This window comes from Balaenoptera musculus, chromosome 9 (assembly GCF_009873245.2).
Source record: "Balaenoptera musculus isolate JJ_BM4_2016_0621 chromosome 9, mBalMus1.pri.v3, whole genome shotgun sequence".
NCBI lineage: Eukaryota > Metazoa > Chordata > Mammalia > Artiodactyla > Balaenopteridae > Balaenoptera > Balaenoptera musculus.
In genome coordinates, this window is record NC_045793.1 from 44,230,899 (window position 1) to 44,252,148 (window position 21,250).

The window sequence follows — 21,250 nt, forward strand, 5'->3', positions numbered from 1 at the left end:
CTCTAATTTCCTTTCTTTCTTCCTCCCTCCCTCTCTCTCTCTCTTTTCTTTCTTTCTTTCTTCTCTCTTCCTTCCTTCCTTCTTTCCTTTCTTTCTTTCTTTCTTTCCCTCCCTCCCTCCCTCCGTTCCTCCCTTCCTTCCTTCCTTCCGTCCTTCCTTCCTTCCTCTCTCTTTCTTTCTTTTAAATCTAGTATTTAAAATAAAACCTCCATGCTGTCAGTCAGTAGCTAACAGAGTCTAGCTGTTCATTCACAATTGTTTTAAGTTTTCAACACTTACTATATTTTCTGTAATTGTTATTGCACTTTAAGCCATTAATTATAAGGCACAGAGTACAAACAATATTCCAGACTGGCATCTGGAGACCTAAATCCTCACCACCCTTCCAGGAATAACTAGACACCAGCTCTGCAATCTTAGAAATTTCTCTGGGCCTCGCAGACAGTGTGGCTGTCAGTCATCAAATGAAGAGATTAGATAAAACTATTTTAACGTTCATATTATGTTCTGTCAAAATAGATACTTTCGGTCTTAATAATGAAATCAAGGGACTCATTTGCAAACTGATCTTGGGACTCTAGTATTTTAATGTTGATTGAAACATTTTTTAAATTAATTTTCAGAGTTGGTCTTTGAAGCATTTTTCTCTATATTCTCTACCCATTTTATAAAATGGATTTGTATGTTTGTTTGTTTGTTTAATTTTGTTTTCAGGGGAGTGGTAACGAAAGACAAAAAGCTATGTAACAGTTTGACAACTAGATAATTTTCTTCATCGTTTCTGCTACCATATCATCTCAATCCAACAAGGAAGGTTATATCCTAACTGCCTTCGTATCTGTCAGACCTGAGGCTTCCACTACCAGGGGAATTTATTGTGGTCTATATCACATTTGCGAAGGAAAAAAATGCCAAAATACCAGCAACATACAACATCAAAAAAGGAACTGGGCTTTAGTTATGTAACTGAAGCAATGCAAAAAGCCCAGGATCAATTTCCCTTTAGTATCTGCAATCCAGATGTTGGATTCAGGTTACTTCCCAGCATGAATTTCCTGTCTCTGATCTTCAAATCTTCCTCTTCCAGTAAGACACTAAAAGTGGAAAATAAAGGTAAATTCTCCACCATCAGAACTCCTTCAGTACGAAGACATAAGAAATAAGCTAGAATTCAACTCAAATGGAAATAAACCAGATCATTAGACTAGCTGTTATCTGTCTGGTATCTAGTTGTACCCAGTACTTGTAGGCTCAACCAGAAGTGTTTTAAATGACATTGTTGCTTATTCTTACGACCACCCTATGAGGTAGTACTATCTCATTTTGTGGGGGATGAAGGTGTGGTCTAGAGAGGTTACGTAACAAGTTATGTGAATGGCAACGCCCATATTTTACTCACTACACTATACTCTCTCTTCTGTTACTGACTCTACGCCCTGAGAAGAGAAGATCTTGGAGACAGAGGTTGCAATTGTGTCATTGTGCAGAGGAGCATCTTAAAGGAAGACTTCCCTGATGGGTACCAGTAAGCGGTCGTTTCCTGCATTCATAGATGAGGTCTCATTCCCTAAAGAAGGAAGAAAGTAAGCAAGAGTGGGAAGGTACCAGCTGAGCAGAGGAGCAGCTTTTTGTAACTACCTTAACAGAAGTTTGCTTTTATGGTTATTGAGTGAAATAATATTTTTAAACTAGCTAACAGGGTGTAGGCAAAGTATTATAAAAGGAGAAAAATTAAAAGGCGAAGTTCATTCTTGGTAGCTAACGTCCCCTTTCTGCGCTCCATTCTATAGTTCAGCATTTCCTGACTCCCAGGGATGTTGGTCTTTAAGATCTCTTCCAGTAATAATTCGATATTCCTGCATCATTCTCTCTGGCCGCTGGTGAATGGCTAGTGACCAAAGCCGATATTCACAACTGATGAAGGCTTGATGTGTTATTCAGTCAACAGAATATTCCCACCCAGATAACAGTTTCCATTTAATCTAAACAAAGCCTTCATCCAAAGGCAGCAAAATTCACCACTGGTCCATGCAACTTTAAGATTGTCAAGACCTCTGACTACTGTATAAAAATGTTACATTACACTCCAAAAGGCATGCAATCGTCTTGTTTAAAAGACAGTGTAACCATGGCTTTCGGAGTGTCCCTCTCAAAGACTGGAAATCACATCGGTCAAGAGGCAGGGTGGGGATGGGGTGGTGCAAATTTTAGAATGAATGTGGGCTTTTCATGTTATTAAAAGTCATTGCTGTCATTATTTCGTTCCATAAAGCTGATTGCATGTATAACCTAGAGTAAAAATTCAACAAATATTTATTGAGTCAATTAATCTATTATTCATATCTGTTCTAACTACTGCTTATTTTCATAAATAATTTAGATTACTACATAAATAAACTGAACATTTAACTGAACAAGTAACTGAAGATCTTATGAGTGAACATGCCCACTGTGGGCTTATGCAAAGAACGTGATTACATAAAATTCAGATTTCAATAAACTAAATGTCAATATACTTGCGATAAGATCAGAGAGAGATATGCATTATCTTACTAACCTTGGTTCTCCTTTAAATGCAAAAGTATATCCTTGAACAGTGAAATGAGACTGGGGGAAAATGATTTAACAGCATCTTCTCTACAGAGAAAAATTTTAAAATTATGTCAAAATTAGATGAGCATTTTTTTAACAAAGTATTTCTTTAAAGAAAAGGAATTCGAAAATTTCAATTCTTCATTTCCCCTTTGGTTTATCTTGCCTGTTTAAGACCTGTAACGATTAGAGCCACAGGGAAACAGTGCTCTTTTCAGAGTTCAGCAAGCACCAGGCACAGTGGGCTCCCTAGGACCCGAACTGGTGGTTCTTAAATTTGTTGCGTTGAAATCATTGAGGTTACAATGTACTAATTACTTTGATTTAACACAGTCTGCAGATTGGCTCCAGCTCAAAATGTTTCTAAATCAAAAAAAGGGAAACATATATCCTCTAACAATACCTCTTTCTGCTAATAAGAATTCGTGTTTTGCAAAGCTGACTCACAGGAAGACATGAATTTTCCCCAAGGACATATGCATCTTCTCAGAGTTTTTCCAGGCACAGTTTAACAATGGTGAACAATTCTGCTGTGTGTTTCTGGAAGCAAGTCCCATGCAATATCTATCCTGTAACTGTCTTGTTATGGTGACTGTCACGATAAATTTGGACAAGGATACAGTTGGTTTTTCATTTGTTTCTCATTTTTGTTTCGCTTTTTTCTTTGGAGTTTTGTTCTGTGATGTCTGAAAAGGGTTTCTGGAGAGGACTTTATAGATTTCTTGTCACTGGAGAGTAAAATAGGTGGACTTTACCTGGCACTGGTGCAGGACACAGGGTTCAGCAGGACTCTGCCATTTGAAGGAGCTGTTATAGGTACTTCCTTCATAGGTACAACCTAGACGAAACACAGAAGCAGGAAGAAAGGCCAAGAGTGAATGTGGGTTTCCTTTATATTTGAAGCAAAAGAAGTTATGTCTTCTAAGCCAGAACTAGCGATCATAGGAACCACCATCCTCCTTGGCTATTTTCCTCCAAACACAACTAAGACTTCTGAATATCCACCTAGCTTTCGCTTACATTAATTCTTTGACTACTGAAAAGATTAACCTCACAGACTATATTTTCACATGGAAAACCACTGATTGATGAACTTTCTTGGCCAAAATGCATAACCTCGTGACTTTATTTATGCCTAGTTAAGTATGAGGAGGACCAGGGCTCAAAACACCACTGTGAAAGGGGATTTTACACAAGACTACATGAATTTAAGATTGCCGAAGGTCAAGAGGGAAATCTAAAACATGGTAAGAAATAAAAGCAAACAATTAAAATATAGGAAATGACTGCAAAATTCTATACCCATCTAAGACTCCTGACAAGCTACTGTCTTCAACAGATGAAACCTTCCAAGCCTTGCCTCCAAGCTCTAAGAGCTATGATTTCATATTTCACTTTGATTTTACTTTTACGTATGAACTAGATTAAGGAAATCTGAAACTAACAATATATGGATTATCACATGTTAATTCACTAGCCAAAACAGAAGTCATGCTCATTCATTGGCAAAAACAGAAGTCAAAGGCCAGAGATTCTCAAAAAAGGAAACAAGTTTAAGTCTCTGTAGAAAGAGCCAAAGAAATAATGATGCAAGGATCACAATCTACATCTTGAATTAGTTTGCCCAAATAACACCCTCCACCTTGTGAGTTACGTTTTCGGGGAAGATGCACCTGGCTATGCCACTAGTAACTGCACAATAGATTATTAGGAGCACACCAGGCAAATGGGATTTACCAATTATAGTCCAACTGCTTAGCCCAAAGAGTACAGCAGCAGGAACACACACATGGGATAACGCAGAAATAAAAGGGCCTGCCCCTCTGTACCAGTGATTGACTTCTGCCAAGCCAATCAACCTCAATTCACATCAGTTTTTCTTGTCCAAGATACAAAGAGGAGACTCACCTCCTTCTCTGAATTCGTTTAGATACTGCAGTGGTAATAAAAAAAACAAAACAAAACAAAACAAAAAAACAACCTCAATACATACAAACAGAAAAATAAAGGACTTAAGATTTCAATAGATGTTTTCATAAACTTGGAACCATGATTTGAACTCCCAGAGAATTATGAATGACTGAAAAGAGCTCAGTAACACTCTTCTCTCTAGTTCCTACAAATCAAATTACTAAAGTACACAGCTGATTGGAACCATATTAGGGAAATGCTTTCACTCTATATTTTTTAATTTCCTTTGCATGAAGTGTTACAGCGATAAAATGTTCAACCACAGGAACGCCTAGCACACTACAAATACTTATGCCAAACCCAGAATGAACACAGTAAATTTTCAACAATGAAAACAAGTATAAAATAATTTGGGCTAGCATAAATCTTACGGAACAAACGTACTTACAAGAGACGTGCCATGCGCATGTCTGATCCCCTACCACAGACTCACTCGGATAATAAATAACTTGTTCCGAGAGATGGAGGTGGGGAAATCAGAGGACCAAATCCAACTCACGTTAAGTCCAAGTAAATATGAAATGCCTGCCAAGTCTGCCAGTGGCATTTCCAAATATGTTATATATTTTCATCCTCTGGATTAAAAAAAAAAACTGAAAGAAAGAGTGACTTTTATGCTGGTAATAGGGCAGGCAAAGAGCTTACCTTTTTTACTTTGAAGGAGGAAGTGTACTACAAGCCCATATAGACCAGGCAGGAACTGCAGGCCAAGAGACTGTTCCCAGACAATGCCAGGCCATGTGCAAAGGGCTCCCAGGAGTAGGGCAGACCTCTCTGGATTATTCCGCCCAAAATGGGGTAAAAGATATTGGCACCAGTGGTCCACAATGCAGGGAACCCAGCAATGTTTTCTGCTTCAAATAACTCAACTGGAAGGCTGGCTTCCCCACCACAGTTTAACATATAAAGACCCAGGTCAAATTATGATGAGCTTCACTGCTTAACTGCCCTTGTTGACATGTCAGTCTACCACACCTGAGTCCATATAATAGATTTTCCCAAATGTCGGATGAGTCTGAATGAATGAGTAGACTCAAAAATATAGGCGTTAACCTCCTTCAAAAGTATAATCCATACCTTACCTGCCCTCAACAGCATTGATTGGTTTTAGAGACTCCAATAGACAAAGCATCCTAGTAGATTTCATATGTAAGGGATTCTTGGGGATAAGATAATTTTAGAAAGGACATTTTCACTGCTCTTTGGGTTCATGTTCTAAGATAAACATGTCATCTTAATGCAAGACACTAACATGAGCTGTGTGAAGATTCACGTATACATACAATCAAAGGGAACCTCAGATTTACTCCAGATTTACTTCTTATTCTCTGTAAGGCAAATTTCTTTATAATAAAATCTATTTACCACCAATTTTATGCTGCTAATAGGGCAGACAGGCAACATCTTGTCCCTCTTTTCACTGAAACTCCAGAGGAGGAATATATTAAATAACTATTATTGGCCAGGGTAGAAAAAGAGGCAAAGCAAATTTTCCATCATACATTGAGGCAGTGTTTCTCAAACCACCTCTAGTGAAAGGTTTGTTTTGCTTTTGTTTTTCCAATCCAATGTGGGCCAATACTTTCATAAAATATAATAGGACTTCCCTGGTGGTGCAGTGGTTAAGAATCCACCTGCCAATGCAGGGTACACGGGTTTGATCCCTGGTCTGGGAAGATCCTACATGCCTAGGAGCAACTAAGCCTGAGCGCCACACCTACTGAGCCTGAGCTCTACAGCCCGCGAGCCACAACTACTGAGCCTGCGTGCCACAACTACTGAAGCCCACATGCCTAGAGCCCGTGCTCCGCAACAAGAGAAGCCACCACAATGAGAAGCCCGCACACCGCAACGAAGAGTAGCCCCCACTCGCCGCAACTAGAGAAAGCCCGCACGCAGCAACGAAGATCCAACGCAGCCAAAAATAAATAAATAAATTTATAAAATAATAAAAATAATAATAGATTACTATAAAAATTAAATTTAAAAGATTAAGGCAAAATATAAATTTTTATTATTATATGTAAGAGGTATAGAATTACTTTCTAGAATCATGATAAACATTTCTAGTTGCTTACTCTCCGATTCTGTACTTTTCTCATTGTAGACCGGCATCGTTGTTTCTGGACCATTGGTGACCTGCAGAGCACATTTTGGGTTGCACTGCATTGAGGGATGTGTGAGGGAGGAGCAACCCAAAGAAACAATCAAAAGATTTCAATCTTAGATAGTTAGAACTAGAAGCAAACTTGCAGATAATCTACTTTCTCTCTTTCATTTACATGTAAGAAAATTTGCACAAAAAAGATTAAAGTGGCTTACTCAAAGTCAGAAGGCATTTGGTGTGAAACTAACACTAGAACCTGGTCCTGTATGAAATCCACATTTTCACATACAGGTCTAAACTGGCAGAATTATTTGGACACTTTCTAATTCATAATATCCTTTGCACTGAGGACTTAATGGCCCGGGGGGGAAAAAAAAAATCAACTCTGTCCTTATAAAATTAAATGATAGCAGATCCAGGAACTAAATGAAAAAGTGGGTAAGCTGGGCAGGCAGGGAAATGGTTAGGCAACCAGTAAAGTCACTTTTCCTTTTTCTTTAAATATTTTTAAATAAACTTTCGACAAGGGAATTTATAAACATTCATTAGTTTTCTTCTGGTGATAAAAAGCTTTTTAGATTCCATGAGCATCATGAAAACCATCCATACTGTAGCAGGAAGAAGTGGTTATTTTCTGGTTAAATCACTGTAATATATTTAAACCAGTAGCTCTCAGTCTAGAGTGGTTTTGCCTTCCCCCTCCAATTCCCCACCCAGAGGACTTTTTGTAATGTTGGGAGATATTTTCAGATGTCACAGGTTGGGGATAAAGGTGCTACATGTCTCTAGTGCACAGAGGCCAGGGGTGCTGCTAAACACTCCACAATGCGCAACAAAGAATCAACCAGCTCACAACGTCAACTGTGCCGAGGCTGGGAAACCTTGATCTAAACCATCATATGTAGCCACAAATGGTTCTTCTTTACAAAACTAAAATAATATAAAAACAAGCCTAAACTGGCTACACGTCACTTGTACATTTATTTCAGCTTTTTATATTATGTATTTTCAGGGTGGGGAAGAATTTCAGAGCACTTTTTTTAAACACAAACTCTCTTGCAGAGACGCTTGGCCTAGTCAACTAGTTCAATTTGGAAAACAACATGGCAATGTAAACAGGAAGCACACAAATAAATTGAATCCACAATCAAGCAATAAAACTCACTTTTCCTATTAGCTGTGACCTTTTTCAGCAGCCACATTATGCCAAGGGAGACAGAATACTACACATTTTCATCATTCTGTTGTTAAAATAGCTGTTAAAAATCATCAGGACCATAAAAAAAAATAGCATTGGCCGTCTAATGAGCCTTAGCCCCACCCAGTCTCACCCTTCTAGTCTTAATCCTCTTTTTTCAAGTTAACATTTAGCCTAAGAGCAGAGAACTGCATCTTATCATTACCAATAACTTAACCCTTGGCACCCAAGGGCCTCACAACATGGCCCCAACGTACCTTTCCAGTGTTTTCCCTTCATTCCTGCAACTCCATCTAGGTCCCTGGGGTTATCCACCTTTCCCTGATCGTAATGAACTCGAATGCTTCCTTAAATAGGTTCAAGTTCTTCAACCAAGGCTATCCCGCTTCTGCCTCTATCATCCCACTGAAACGTCACTCTCTTGGGCTGCAGCTGCCTACAAGTGCCCAATCCAAGGGGACACTCAACCCTTATCTTATAAGACTTCTCTATGGCAAGCTGACCACATTTTCCTTTTTCCATCACTCCCCCCCAACCCCGCTCCCTCCCCCCCGCCACTTTCCAGATGTTCTCTTCCAATTATCTTTCCATTCCGTCCACTCCTGCCTCAGCTAAGCTGCTGGTTGTTCCTCACCTGGACTATTACAATGGGCTCACTGCTTCTGGCTGGGACAGGGTCCTTTTTCAGGCATCCTCCTGCACTGCTACCAGTGTGCGCTCTTTCAAATCCAGGTCTCATTACCTCATTCACACACTTGAACTCTATCAATGACTGACGGTTCTCAACCCAGCTGAAGTGTATACTGGTACCTATCCCCAAGCTCTCTTCTCTAGACCAGTAGGATCAGAGTCTCTGGTGGTAGGAAGTGGAAGAGGAATCTAATGTGCAGCCAGGATTGAAAACCACTCAACTTTACTATAAAATTCAAACTTCTTAGCATATACAACTCTCAGGTCTGGCCTTGACTCATTTATTTATTCTCTTTGCTGCTGCTCCCAAAATCCCCACACTGCAGACATGCTGCACTTAGAATTCTCCCAAATATGGCCGGATAATCTCATCCTATGATTTCACAAATGCTGGTCCTTTCTTGAAAAACCCAGATCTCCTCCATTCCCTCCATCTCCATCATCCCCACAAGGACACAAAGGTCACCCAGGCTCTCCTTCTTTGCCTGGCTAACTCCTCTTTGAAGACTCAACTCAAGGTCACAGCCTCTAGGAATCCTTCCTGGAAACTTCCCCACCGAGGGTGTGCTCTTGTCCTCCTTCTCCAAGAAGACTTGTCCTTTCAAACACTTATTCTAGGTCATTTACAATACTTTGTGTGTAGCAAGTACTTAATCAATGTTTCATTTCAATAGTAATAAATAGTAAGCACCAATATTTGCAGCTATTCCTGCAAAACACAGGGAAAAAGAAATGGAGAAAGGATGACATTCCTTGGACGTCCTGTCTTCTCTTTTGGCAGGTAGACTAGTTCAATTCACTATTCCACCTCCAGAAACAGCAAAGTGTTCCTGGAGCAACTCAAATGCCAAAGTCTGTCTCTTCTAACACCGACCCCCAACCGCAGTCCCCCATGGACCAGGCCAGCTAGGGCTGAACACAATGAAGGAAAGTCCTTGAGCATACCAGCACCTACTGACCCTCAGAAATGAGAAACATATCAACACCTTCTCGGTCCCCTCTTCCCATACTGTGCACACCTCATTTTAAGTTAATTTTCAGGAGGGTGCCTTTTCTTTCCAAAATCAACTTTGATGCTCCAAGTTACTGGTTTAGTTTTGTCTTGTTTTATGGGGGGTGGGGGGGAGTAGCATGCAAACTGCCATATTTATTTAAATGAAACCAACCGTATGGTCTTTGAAATCAGTTCATGCCACATGGTACAGGGAAGCAGAGAAGACAGGTCTGCCATTCTTTGCTGTTTCTGGGCCACCTGATCGGGCAGCCCCACCTCCTAGACTTGGTCAATAAGCCCCAAATTACCCCAGCTCAATACAATTTTTTAATGAACCGTTTTTCGGACAGTGTTCTCCAGGAATATATGAAAGTATAATCAAAAGGCGTAAACATAAAACCTGACTAGCCATTCTAGGGCTTAAGTTGTGTCCTTAGGAGTTCATTTAAAACAGGCTTTTATTACTCTTCAAGGCTGTACCTACCGTGAATCCTGCAGGCAATTTTGCTTATTTTTAGCTAATGGCAGTTTTATAGTCAAACCATTTCCTCAATCCCAGGAGAAAGACTCAGACCCACAAACTGAGTTCTTAAAGAGTGGCGTGTGCCCCCTGGACACAACACTCTTTTCCATAGCTTTTTTGTTTTGTTTTCCAATTATGAATTAACCATATGATTGAAATGAAATAATCAACAATAGAAAAAGAAGGGGTGGAAAGCTATTTAACCTAATTTTTGATGCTTTTGTGAATAAAATCCTACATACACAGAAATATCAGATGAGTACAGGTGACTTGTAAATTCAACTCACTTCACCAGTATATAGGAACACACAAGCTCCATGTGACTTACTTGGGTTTCTAACCTATGTGCTTACTGAGGACTATAAAGTGATGGAACTGTGGCTCACAGGACCAGTCTCATGACTTTACAGTATTGTAATACATACAATATCTGGCATTGATGTTAAGGTAATAGAACAGATTCTATAAGCCAGAAATAAATTAGGCTTCTATTCGATAAAATATGCTTTCAAACTTTTAATATAATTAATTCAATAAAGGAAATACGCAATGCATTAAGGACAAAAATGCTTGCAACAACTTTTTAATATGAGCCACATCACCCATCATCCCTGCATTTGATCTGGTCTTACCGTAAATACTTCTTAATTTAGGAGTGCTCTTACCTCTAGGCTGAATCAGTATTGCAGCAGCCATACTACCCCCAGCACCCCATTGTCAAATAGCCAACACCCATTGCTTCTCACCAGGCAAAGAAGAAAGAACTATGTTGAGCTCATACTGAGCACAAACAGAAAAAGAAGAAAAACCTGGAGAGACTGTCCTGTGAAGCCATAAGCTTGGTTCTCCAATGTGGGCAGGAAAATGTCACTAGAAGTCATTTCCAAAGATGAATTCCAGGGACTTCCCTGGTGGCGCAGTGGTTAAGAATACGCCTGCCAATGCAGGGGACACGGGTTCAAGCCCTGATCCGGGAAGATCCCACATGCCGCGGAGCACCTAAGCCCCTGCTCCACAACTACTGAGCCCACGAGCCACAACTACTGAAGCCTGCATGCCCAGAGCCCATGCTCCGCAACAAGAGAAGCCACCACAATGAGAAGCCTGTGCACCGCAACGAAGAGTAGCCCCCGCTCGCTGCAACTAGACAAAGCCTGCACGCAGCAACGAAGACCCAACGCATATAATATATATGTATATGTATAGCTGATTCACTTTGTTATAAAGCAGAAACTAACACACCATTGTAAAGCAATTATACTCCAATAAAGATGTTAAAAAAAAAGATCCAACGCAGCCAAAAATAAACAAATCTATTTTTTTAAAAAAGATGAATTCCAAAAATATTTTCAGAAATATTATGTAAATAATCCTCCAACAGAAGAAAAGGAGAAAATTTAAATCACTGCATAATTATTTTAGGTGAGGCATTGTACTTGGAATTTTCACATGTAATTTTATTTTATTTTTATAAAAAGCACTCTAGGGCAGAAAACACTTTACCCCTAGTTTTTAAAATGAGGATCTAAGATTCAGAAAAGCTAAACTACCCTGTCCAGGTCACACACCTACTCTTTTTATCTTACTCTAAAATCCACATCCCATTCATTCACTGGGTCCTGCCAGGCGCATGGGAGAAGCTCAGAAAGTAGTAGCTTCAAAAACAAAAAGAGTAGAAATGATGTCCCTGGGGAGGATAACGTGCTGCCTTTCACTTGCTAACTTACATGATACTTTAACATCATGTTCCAGTGATGTCTTAAAACCAGTATTATAAAGTAAAATGCAGCTTTTGCAGCTGAAGAGGCAAGACCCGATTCTATGGATTTACATTTACTCTGTTCTAAATGCCTTTACCTTCGGCTATGAACCATGCTATGCCTCAGGCCTTCTGACATCATGAAGCAACAAATAACGAGGGATCAAAAGATCAAATTCAAACATCTCAGGTCAGAGTCACGCATTTTTCAAAACAGGAACATGTTTCACAGTATGGGGTGCACAGGAGCAGCTTAAGAAAATAAAATTTATTTGAAGACTGCAAAACAACCAACAATCTCATAGGATAAATTATGGCAGCCACAGATAAGAAATCACAAATGGAATCCTCAGTTTCCTGAACGTAATTTCAAAGACATCAGTGAAAATCTCTTTGACGAGCATAAAGAAGAAATGAAAATATATACAACACACATACAAAATGCCATTTGCGTGACTAATGTAGTGCCCTGCATCATTTTTACACTTTGGGAAGCATACCACACAGATGCAACCTTTATGGTTCATTAGATAGGATGTTTAGGGCTCCCTGTAAAAAAATTGTCAGATCTTACCACCTCCCTTTTTCTCTTTTATATTTTGAAATAATTATAGATTCACAGGAAGGTACAAAAAATATACAGGGAGGTTCCACATACCCTTCACCCAGCCTCCCCCAGTGTTAACATCTTGCATGACCATAGTACAATATCAGAATCAGGAAACACATTGGTTGACACTGGTGTGGTCCACTGAGCTCCATTCAGATTTTACTGATTTTACATGCACTCATTTGTGTGTGTGTGTTTGTGTGTGTGTGTGTGTGTGTGTAGTTCTATTCAGTTGAATAACACGTTTAAATTTGTGTAACCAATCAATTTACAGAAGTGTACTATCACCACAAGGCCCTCTCAAGCTATTCATTTATAACTACACTCACTCCACTTACAGCTTCCATCTCTAAGCCCTGACAACCACTAACTAGCTCTCCATCTGTGTAATTTTGTTATTCAAGAATTTTATATAAATGGAATCATACAGTATGTAGCCTTTTGAGATTGGCTCTTTTCTCTCAGAATAGTTCTTTTGAGATCCATCCAAGTAGTTGCATGGATCGATAGTTTGTTCCTTTTTATTGCTGAGTAGAATTCCATGGTATGGATGTACCCCAGTTTGTTTAAACACTCACCCACTGAAGGACATCTGGGTAGCTTCCAGTTTTTTGCCTATTACAATTAAAGCTGCTGTGAACATTTGTGTACAGGATTTTGAGTGAACACAGGTTTTCATTTTACTGGGATAAATAGCCAAGAGTGTAACTGCTGAGTTATATGGTAAGTAAATATTTAGTTCTACAAGAAACTACCATACTGATTTCCAGAGTGGCTGAACCATTTAACATTTTCACCAGCAATATATGAGATTTTTCACATCTTCACCAGTATTTGGTGTTATCATGCTATACATAATATATATATATATTTTGTTTTTGCCATTTTGATAAGTGAGTAATGATAACACACTGTGGTTTTTATTTGCATTTTCCTGATGGCTAATGATGTTGAATATATTTTCATGAGCTTTATTGCCACCTGCATATACTATTTGATGAAATATCTCCAATTTTCTAATTAGATCTTTTCCTAATTAGATTTTTTGTTCTCTTCACAAGGTCTTCCACAAGGCTATTTTTTTTTATTTTGATGAAGTCCAATTTATCAATTTTTCCTTTTTATGGGAAGCGCTTTTGGTGTCAAATGTAAAAACTCTTTTTGCCCAACCCTAAATCTCAAAGATTTCCTCCTACATGCTTTTTATACACATTTTATAGTTTTACATTTCACATTTAAGTCCATGATCAATTTTCAGCTAACTTTTGTATAATCTATGAAGTTTATATCATGTTTCTTTTTTGCCTATTTTTTGTCTAATTCTTCCAGCACCATATGTTGGAAAGGTTAGCCTTCTTCCATTGAATTGCCTTGGCACCTTTTTGTCAAAAATCAGTTGGGCATACTTGTAGGAGTCTATTTCTGGGTTCTTAATCCTTTTCCATTGATCTTTGTGTCTATTCTTCCACCAACACCACACTGTCTTTATTACTGTAGCTACACTATAAGTCTTGAAATTGGGTAGACTGATCCTTCTCACTTTACTCTTGTTTTACAGAAATTGTTTTAGTTATTCTAGGTCCTCTGCCTTTTCATATAAATTTAAAAATAAGCTTCTCTATGTCTACCAAACCAAACCCCTGCTGGGCATACCCCTTTTTATACCATTTGAGAAGTATTTACACGGGAAAATCAGGCTTGATGCACCCATCATCCAGGAGCCTCTCCTGCTGCAGGAAGAAGTCTGCTGATGTTCGCCTAGTACATTTTTGGGAAGCATTTGTCAAAGAGCAGTCCAAGGACGAAGGGCATCCCTAGGGGGCTTGCTGAAATGTAGATTTCTACAGCCCATCTTTTCCCTCTTATCTGCCACCTCCTTTACCTGAGCTCTTTTCTAAGAAGTTTGAGCTAAGCCTCCTTTGCTTTGGGATAATTTTAGAACTGTGTGGCCAGCAGAAAGGGTCCCTGATTAAACAGCCCAGCATATATGCAGAGTCTTCTGGGAGGTTGTGTGTGGCCTGCCCTGATCTGCAGGCCATGAAATCAGAGGGAGGTCTTTGTTACATCGAATTGTGGGTAGATAAGGGCATTAAAGAGAAAAATTCACCCTCTCTAAAATGGGAAAAAATGGAAAAAGACATTAACATGTGGAAAGAAGCTGTAGAAGATACAGCCAAATATCCAACAAGAAATGCAGTGGCTGATGAGTGTGATCATACCTGGAGAGGGATGAGGAGAAATCTCCACCAACAGGTGAGCCTCCAACTCAACCAATATGAATCTGACATAGAGGCAGGTAATGGGAGCTCTGTACTAGCAATCCTGCACTTCCTGAATCTGAGAGGAACCGTGGATTTCTGGATTTTAGCTCGTCAACGAAGGCTTATCTTAAAAATTGCATTTCTTTTGTTAGTGATATTTGTTAAAAAGAAGAAAAATACCAAACACATGGCATATAGTCAGTGATGTGTTGCTAATGTTTGACAACCAGCTCTACAGAAGAGAAAAGCCCCAATCTTTTAGTGTATTCCAATTTCCAACATATAAACACTACCACCATGGTCAATTTCAAGCTACCAACATAATGGCACCAAGCACAGAGCTAGAAATATAAGCACTCCAGAACACCACTGTATACACAACTATTTATTTTAACATTAGAAGTTATTGGGAGTCCCTCCCATCAAGCCTCTTAGATAGCCTCAACCACCAGAGGGCAGACAGCAGGAGCAAGAAAAACTACAATCCTACAGCTTGTGGAACAAAAACCACATTCACAGAAAGATAGACAAGATGAACAGGCAGAGGGCTATATACCAGATGAAGGAACAAGATAAAACCCCAGAAAAACAACTAAATGAAGTGGAGATAGGCAACCTTCCAGAAAAAGAATTCAGAATAATGATAGTGAAGATGATCCAGGACCTCAGAATAAGAATGGAGGCAAAGATCGAGAAGATGCAAGAAATGTTTAACAAAGACCTAGAAGAATTAAAGAACAAACAGAGATGAGCAATACAATAACTGAAATGAAAACTACACTAGAAGGAATCAATAGCAGAATAATTGAGGCAGAAGAACGGATAAGTGACCTGGTAGATAGAAGTTATTGGGTCCGTGAAACTTTTTTTGTTCCTAACAGCAAGCGATGAACATTTGGCTAGAATTTAGGGTATTTTATTGGCATCAGAGGTCATGCTCTTTATTCAATATACCTAGATAAAATACTTACGAATACCAAGTCACATCTTTTCAGTGATGACATTATATCTCACTCTCCTCCTCCTAAACCTGGTATACACAAGCTCATAATTTAACCAGGGGAACATTCATTTCAGTGGCTTCCAAAATTGTTGACCATCAGAAACACCTGGGGGTTAGTTAAGAATATAGATTCCCAGTGGAAACAACCCAAATGTCCACTGATGGATGAATGGATAAACAAAATATGGTGTATATATACAATGGAATATTATTCAGTCATAAAAAGGAATGAAATTATGATACATGCTACAACATGAATGAACCTTGAAGACATTACATTAAGTGAAATAAACCAGACACAAAAGGACAAATATTGTATGATTCCACTTATACAAGGTACCTAGAATAGGCAAATTCATAGAGACAGAAACTAGAATAGAGGTTAGCAGGGGCCACAGGGAAGGGAGAATGAGGAATTATTGCTTAATGGGTATACAGTTTCAGTTTGGGGTGATGAAAAAGTTCTAGAAATAGATAGTGGTGATGATTGCACAACAATGTGAATGCATTTAATGTCACCGAACTATACACTTTAAAACGGTAAATTTTATGTTTTGTGTATTTTACCACAATAAAAAAAAAAAAAAGGACACAGATGCCATTGGAAATTATGTTTCACTTGGTCTGGAGTGGGACTCAAGCATCTGAATATTTCACAAGCAGCCCTGGAAATTCTAAGGCACATTCAGGTTCAGGACCCCTGCATTTTACAGAAGAAGAAACCAAGGCCTGGAAAGAAATAACTTAGTGAAGGTCAAGTAACTAGAAGTGGCAGAGCAGGGAACTGATTCCAGATCTAATTCCAAGTCCAGACCCCCTTCACTTCATTCTTCAAATGACTGAGAGTCTTTACAACTATCCAATCCACAGGCGCCAAGGCACAGAAGCTCCCTGTCTAGATGCCTGAAAATATTACCCTGGCTTCTGCATTTAGCACTTCAGTGTGGTCTTGCCTCTAGAGCTTTGAAGTTGTTACCTTGCATTCAAAGCCTCATCAAGGTGGCCATCCCACAGTCTCCAGAACCCCAAATATCAAAAATTCCAAGTGTATTTTTAAATCTGATCCCTCTGCTGGTCCCAGGTATGGCTCAGAGAATGCTCAGACATTCTCAGGTAGTCAGAGGGTTGCCTCATGTGTTAAACATCGGCTGGTCGATGCCCAAGCATGTCTGCAGATAAAAATCTTGAGCCCTTTAACCACCAAGCTACTGGAAACATAATTAGATGGCTCTGGTGTAAATAAGCCCATCTGAGTAAAGGAGGCAATCAAGTTCACAAAAATACCAATGTATTTTGTTCACGTTCATTATCACATCAGTCCTAGTAAATGTCAGCCTCTCTAGCAGATAGATTTCTATGGCAAATATACATTAGTTCTCAAGGTGAGATACCTGTCAAAAAGAGAACCTAAGGGACTTCCTTGGTGGCACAGTGGTTAAGACTCCACGCTCCCAATGCAGGGGGCCTAGGTTCTATCCCTGGCCAGGGAACTAGATCCCACATGCATGCCACAACTAACAGTTCACATGCCACAACTAAGGAGCCCACAAGCCACAACTAAAGGAGCCCACCTGCCGCAACTAAGACCCAGCTCAACCAAATAAATTAATTAAATTAATTAATTTTTAAAAAAGAGAGAACCTAAAACATTTGATCCTAAACACAAATTGTGCCAACTCCTAAGCAGACTGAAAGAGAGTATTCTCTCATCAAAGCCTGATAAGAATAGTTATAATTGTAGCATGATGGTCATTTTAAGAACAATCAGTAGCATGCATGAACCTTCATGTATCTTCATAAAAAGATATGTGTCACAAATACAGACATACTTTCAACTTTGCAGTTGCCAAACTCAAGCAGCAAATCAAAGAGACCCTAAACAGACGTTGGGGGCTTTTGTTTCAAATCACTTCTTTCCTGTAGTTTTTGATGAATCATTCCAACTTTCCACTTGGAATACCTAGCTTTATTTTCACAGTTTGATAGCCTCCAGGAAACAATGCTTAATAGAAGCCTCAGAGGAGATAAGAATGTTGGGGTTTTTTGTAATATATTTATTTATTTATTTTTGGCTGCGTTGGGTCTTCATTGCGCACGGGCTTTCTCTAGTTGTGGCGAGGGGGCTACTCTTCGTTGCGGTGCACGGGCTTCTCATTGCGGTGGCTTTTCTTGTTGCGGAGCATGGGCTCTAGGTGCGCGGGCTTCAGTAGTTGTGGCGCACAGGCTAAGTTGCTCCATGGCATGTGGGATCTTCCCAGACAAGGGATCGAACCCGTGTCCCCTGCATTGGCAGGCGGATTCTTAACCACTGAGCCACCAGGAAAGTCCCAAGATAAGAATGTTTTGATTTTAAGACATTTCGAGATGATAAGCATCACCGTGATTTCATTCCTGTAGTGAAATGTCAGACAGGAGTGGGGGAAAATCATTTTAAAGCGTAGAGCGGTTTGCTCTGCGTGGTGGGCAAGTTAGAAGCAGTAACAGAGTAGTTTTCAGAGCAGCTGTAGAAAACTCGAAGCCCAATTAAAAGTGTGTTTTATATGATATTATAAAAGGAAGCACATAATCATACCAAAATGACGGTAACTGGGAAATCTGAAGCCATAATTGCATATTATTTGGTAATGCTGCACAATACAGTGAAAGATCTACTAAAAATTGCATTAAGGTTATCACTAAGTCTATAAGTACTGAAATATACTACAGCCACTACCACATGAAAATACACTTAGGCTATGGTGATTTTAAGGATTTTTTTAAACCTCTACGGAATTCAGTGAAGAAACAGTAAAGTGACAGGAGCTTGGGAATGGTTTATAGACAACCAGCCATTTTTCAGCCCTACGTATCCATTTTTATTCTCTCCCTATAATTTTCACTCAACTCTTTTTAAGTTCTGCTGAATTCCAAAAAGGACTTAAGATGTATATGGCTCAACAGTATACTTAAGATGTATATGGCTCAATATACTAAATATGCAGTTGATTTCAACAGACATGTACTAAACCAGGAAGACTGGAATTTGGTTCCAATTTTCCTCTCTTCCTCACCTTTTTCCAACATGTATTCAACTACCGTGTGCCAGGCACAGTGATTGTGGCTGAGAACACTATGGTCCCTGCCCTCACAAAACCTCTAGTTTAGTGGGAGTTACAGAAAATGAAAACACTAAATCACAGTTGTGCCTAGTGTTAAGAAGGAGAGATACTTAATTCCATGGCAAGTGGCCATAGAGGCCAGGAAGTGATGCCTAAAGTGAAAGCTGAAGAAAGGGTAAAAGTCAACTAGGTGACATAGGGTGGAAAAGCAACCAGGAAGAGCGAGCAGCATGTGCAAAGCTCCATGACCAGAAGCAGGCACAGAACACTGAGAGAAACAAAATAAAGTCTCCTAACGGCAGGAGTCCAGAACAAGGGAGGCTAGAGAGGTAAGCAGGAGCCAGACATTACAGGGAGGAAAGGGAACAGCCAAGGGTGAGCACTTGCTAGCACTTGTGTGCAGGATCCATAAGGTATATTCTAGCTCTAAGTGCCATTCTTGATAGATGCTTCTACCTGCCATGCATACCAGAGATGCTCTGACTATGGTTGGTAGATTCTAAGGTGATCCTCAAGACTTCCACTCCCTGATACCTCCACCTTGTGTAATCCCCAGCCCTTGAGTGTGGGCAAGACTTGTGGATGTGATGGATGTCACTACCATGATTAGGTTATACAAAGATGAAGCGATTTTACAGGTGTAATTAAGATCCCTAATCCATTTCACTTTGAGTCATTAAAGAGGGAAATTTTCCTGAGTGGGCCTGACCTAATAAGTGAGCCCTTAAAAAGAGTCCATAGGGCAGAGAGACACTCTCCTGTTAGCCTTGAAGAAGTAAGCCATTCTACAGCTACAAGGAATCAAATTCTAACAACACGAGCTTAGAAGATGACCTTGAGCCTCAGATGAAACCGCAGCCCTGGCTGACCTTGACTGCAGCCTTGTGAGACCCAGCTAAGCCATGCCCAGAATCCTAACACATGGAAACTATGCGATAATAAATGACTGTTACTTTAGGCCACTAAGTTTTATGACAAACTTGTTATGCATCAACAGAAAATAAATAGACTGGACATTGGTAGCTGAAGGAAGCTCTGTCAGGCTGGTAGCCATTGAAGAGGATTCCCATGTTTTTTATATGGATGCCAGGTCCACACCTGATTGCAACACTTTGCATATGATATGACAAGGGACCAGGACCACCATTCTCCTCTGTCACAATGAGGAACATTCTCAACTTGCCCACTTCAGAAAAGTAAAAACTGATGCACCCCAAGTCAGCAGCTAGCCTCGGAAATCTAATCTTCTAACTTAAAGACAATCACAAACTCTTCACTTAAACTGTCTTCCAAAATCCCATGGAGTCTAAAACACTGAGGCTGTTAATAGAAGGACTGAAGCAAATTTTACAGAGAAAGCAGATCTCTCTTTTAAGTTTTCTTACTAGTTTTAACAACAAAAACAGGTTTTGTAAAGTATGATTTTAATGTTAACAAGGTCTTTTCAAACAAATAGGGTCTTTTTTAAATTTAAATGCCAAAATAGCCTGGTTTATATTATAGGAAGCCAATGTATGAAATATAACATTTTATATATCTCTTTTCAGTTAGAGAAAAGGAGGGAGGAAAACAAATCCCTCAAGTTATTGGTTTTTTCTCTTGTCTTTAAAAACATATTAACGAACTCCACTCAAATTTGGGGGGCTGAATAGGTAAAACTAGTTATACTGTTAAAGGTTAAAATAGTTATAGCTTACAATATACACGCAGGCATCTCATAATCTAACAACTTCAAGAAACACGTCAAGAATTCTCCTAAGCTCAAAATCATGGTAAAAATAACAGTGGCACTGGAATTGAGTAGCTCCGTGATGGGAATGTTTTTCAGAGTAATGTAATTTCCTAAGATGTTTTAAGTGATAGGTCAGAGTCTCAGCATTAAAGCAGCTAGGAGTAAAGCTGCTGGAGACTGCTTTCTGTATGCATAGACTGACTCTGGAAGGATTCTCACAAATCCAGTAGATGGTTATCTCCAGGAAAGGGTACAAGGTTGCTAGGGTCGAGAATAGGAAGAAGCCTTACTTTTACTATAGATGTTTTTGTGTATTTTTAAAATAAATTTATTTATTTATTTACTTTTGGCCGCGTTGGGTCTTCGTTGCTGCGTGCAGGCTTTCTCTAGTTGCGGCGAGCAGGGGCTACTCTTCATTGTGGTTCACGGGCTTCTCACTGCGGTGGCTTCTCTTGTTGTGGAGCACGGGCTCTAGGCGCGCAGGCTCAGTAGTTGTGGCTCGTGGGCTCTAGAGCGCAGGCTCAGTAGTTGTGGCGCATGGGCTTGGTTGCTCCGTGGCATGTGGGACCTTCCCGGACCAGGGCTCGAACCCATGTCCCCTGCATCGGCAGGTGGATTCTTAACCACTGTACCACCAGGGAAGTCCCTTTTGTGTATTTTTAATTGTATGAATGCATTATCTATCAAAAATATTTTATGAAACCAGGCATAC

At 39.6% G+C, this 21,250-nt stretch overlaps 1 protein-coding gene across 5 annotated transcripts in view; it reads right to left on the reverse strand.

Moving 5' to 3' along the window:
* Nucleotides 1–21,250, reverse strand: part of BMPER (BMP binding endothelial regulator) — a 255,788-nt gene that overhangs the window by 192,260 nt on the left and 42,278 nt on the right. For all 5 annotated transcript variants that reach the window (XM_036862761.1, XM_036862763.1, XM_036862762.1 and 2 more), the window contains one exon: nucleotides 3,348–3,430. In XM_036862761.1, coding sequence (XP_036718656.1) covers nucleotides 3,348–3,430 — 83 coding nt within the window. The remainder of the gene's footprint in view (nucleotides 1–3,347; nucleotides 3,431–21,250) is intronic.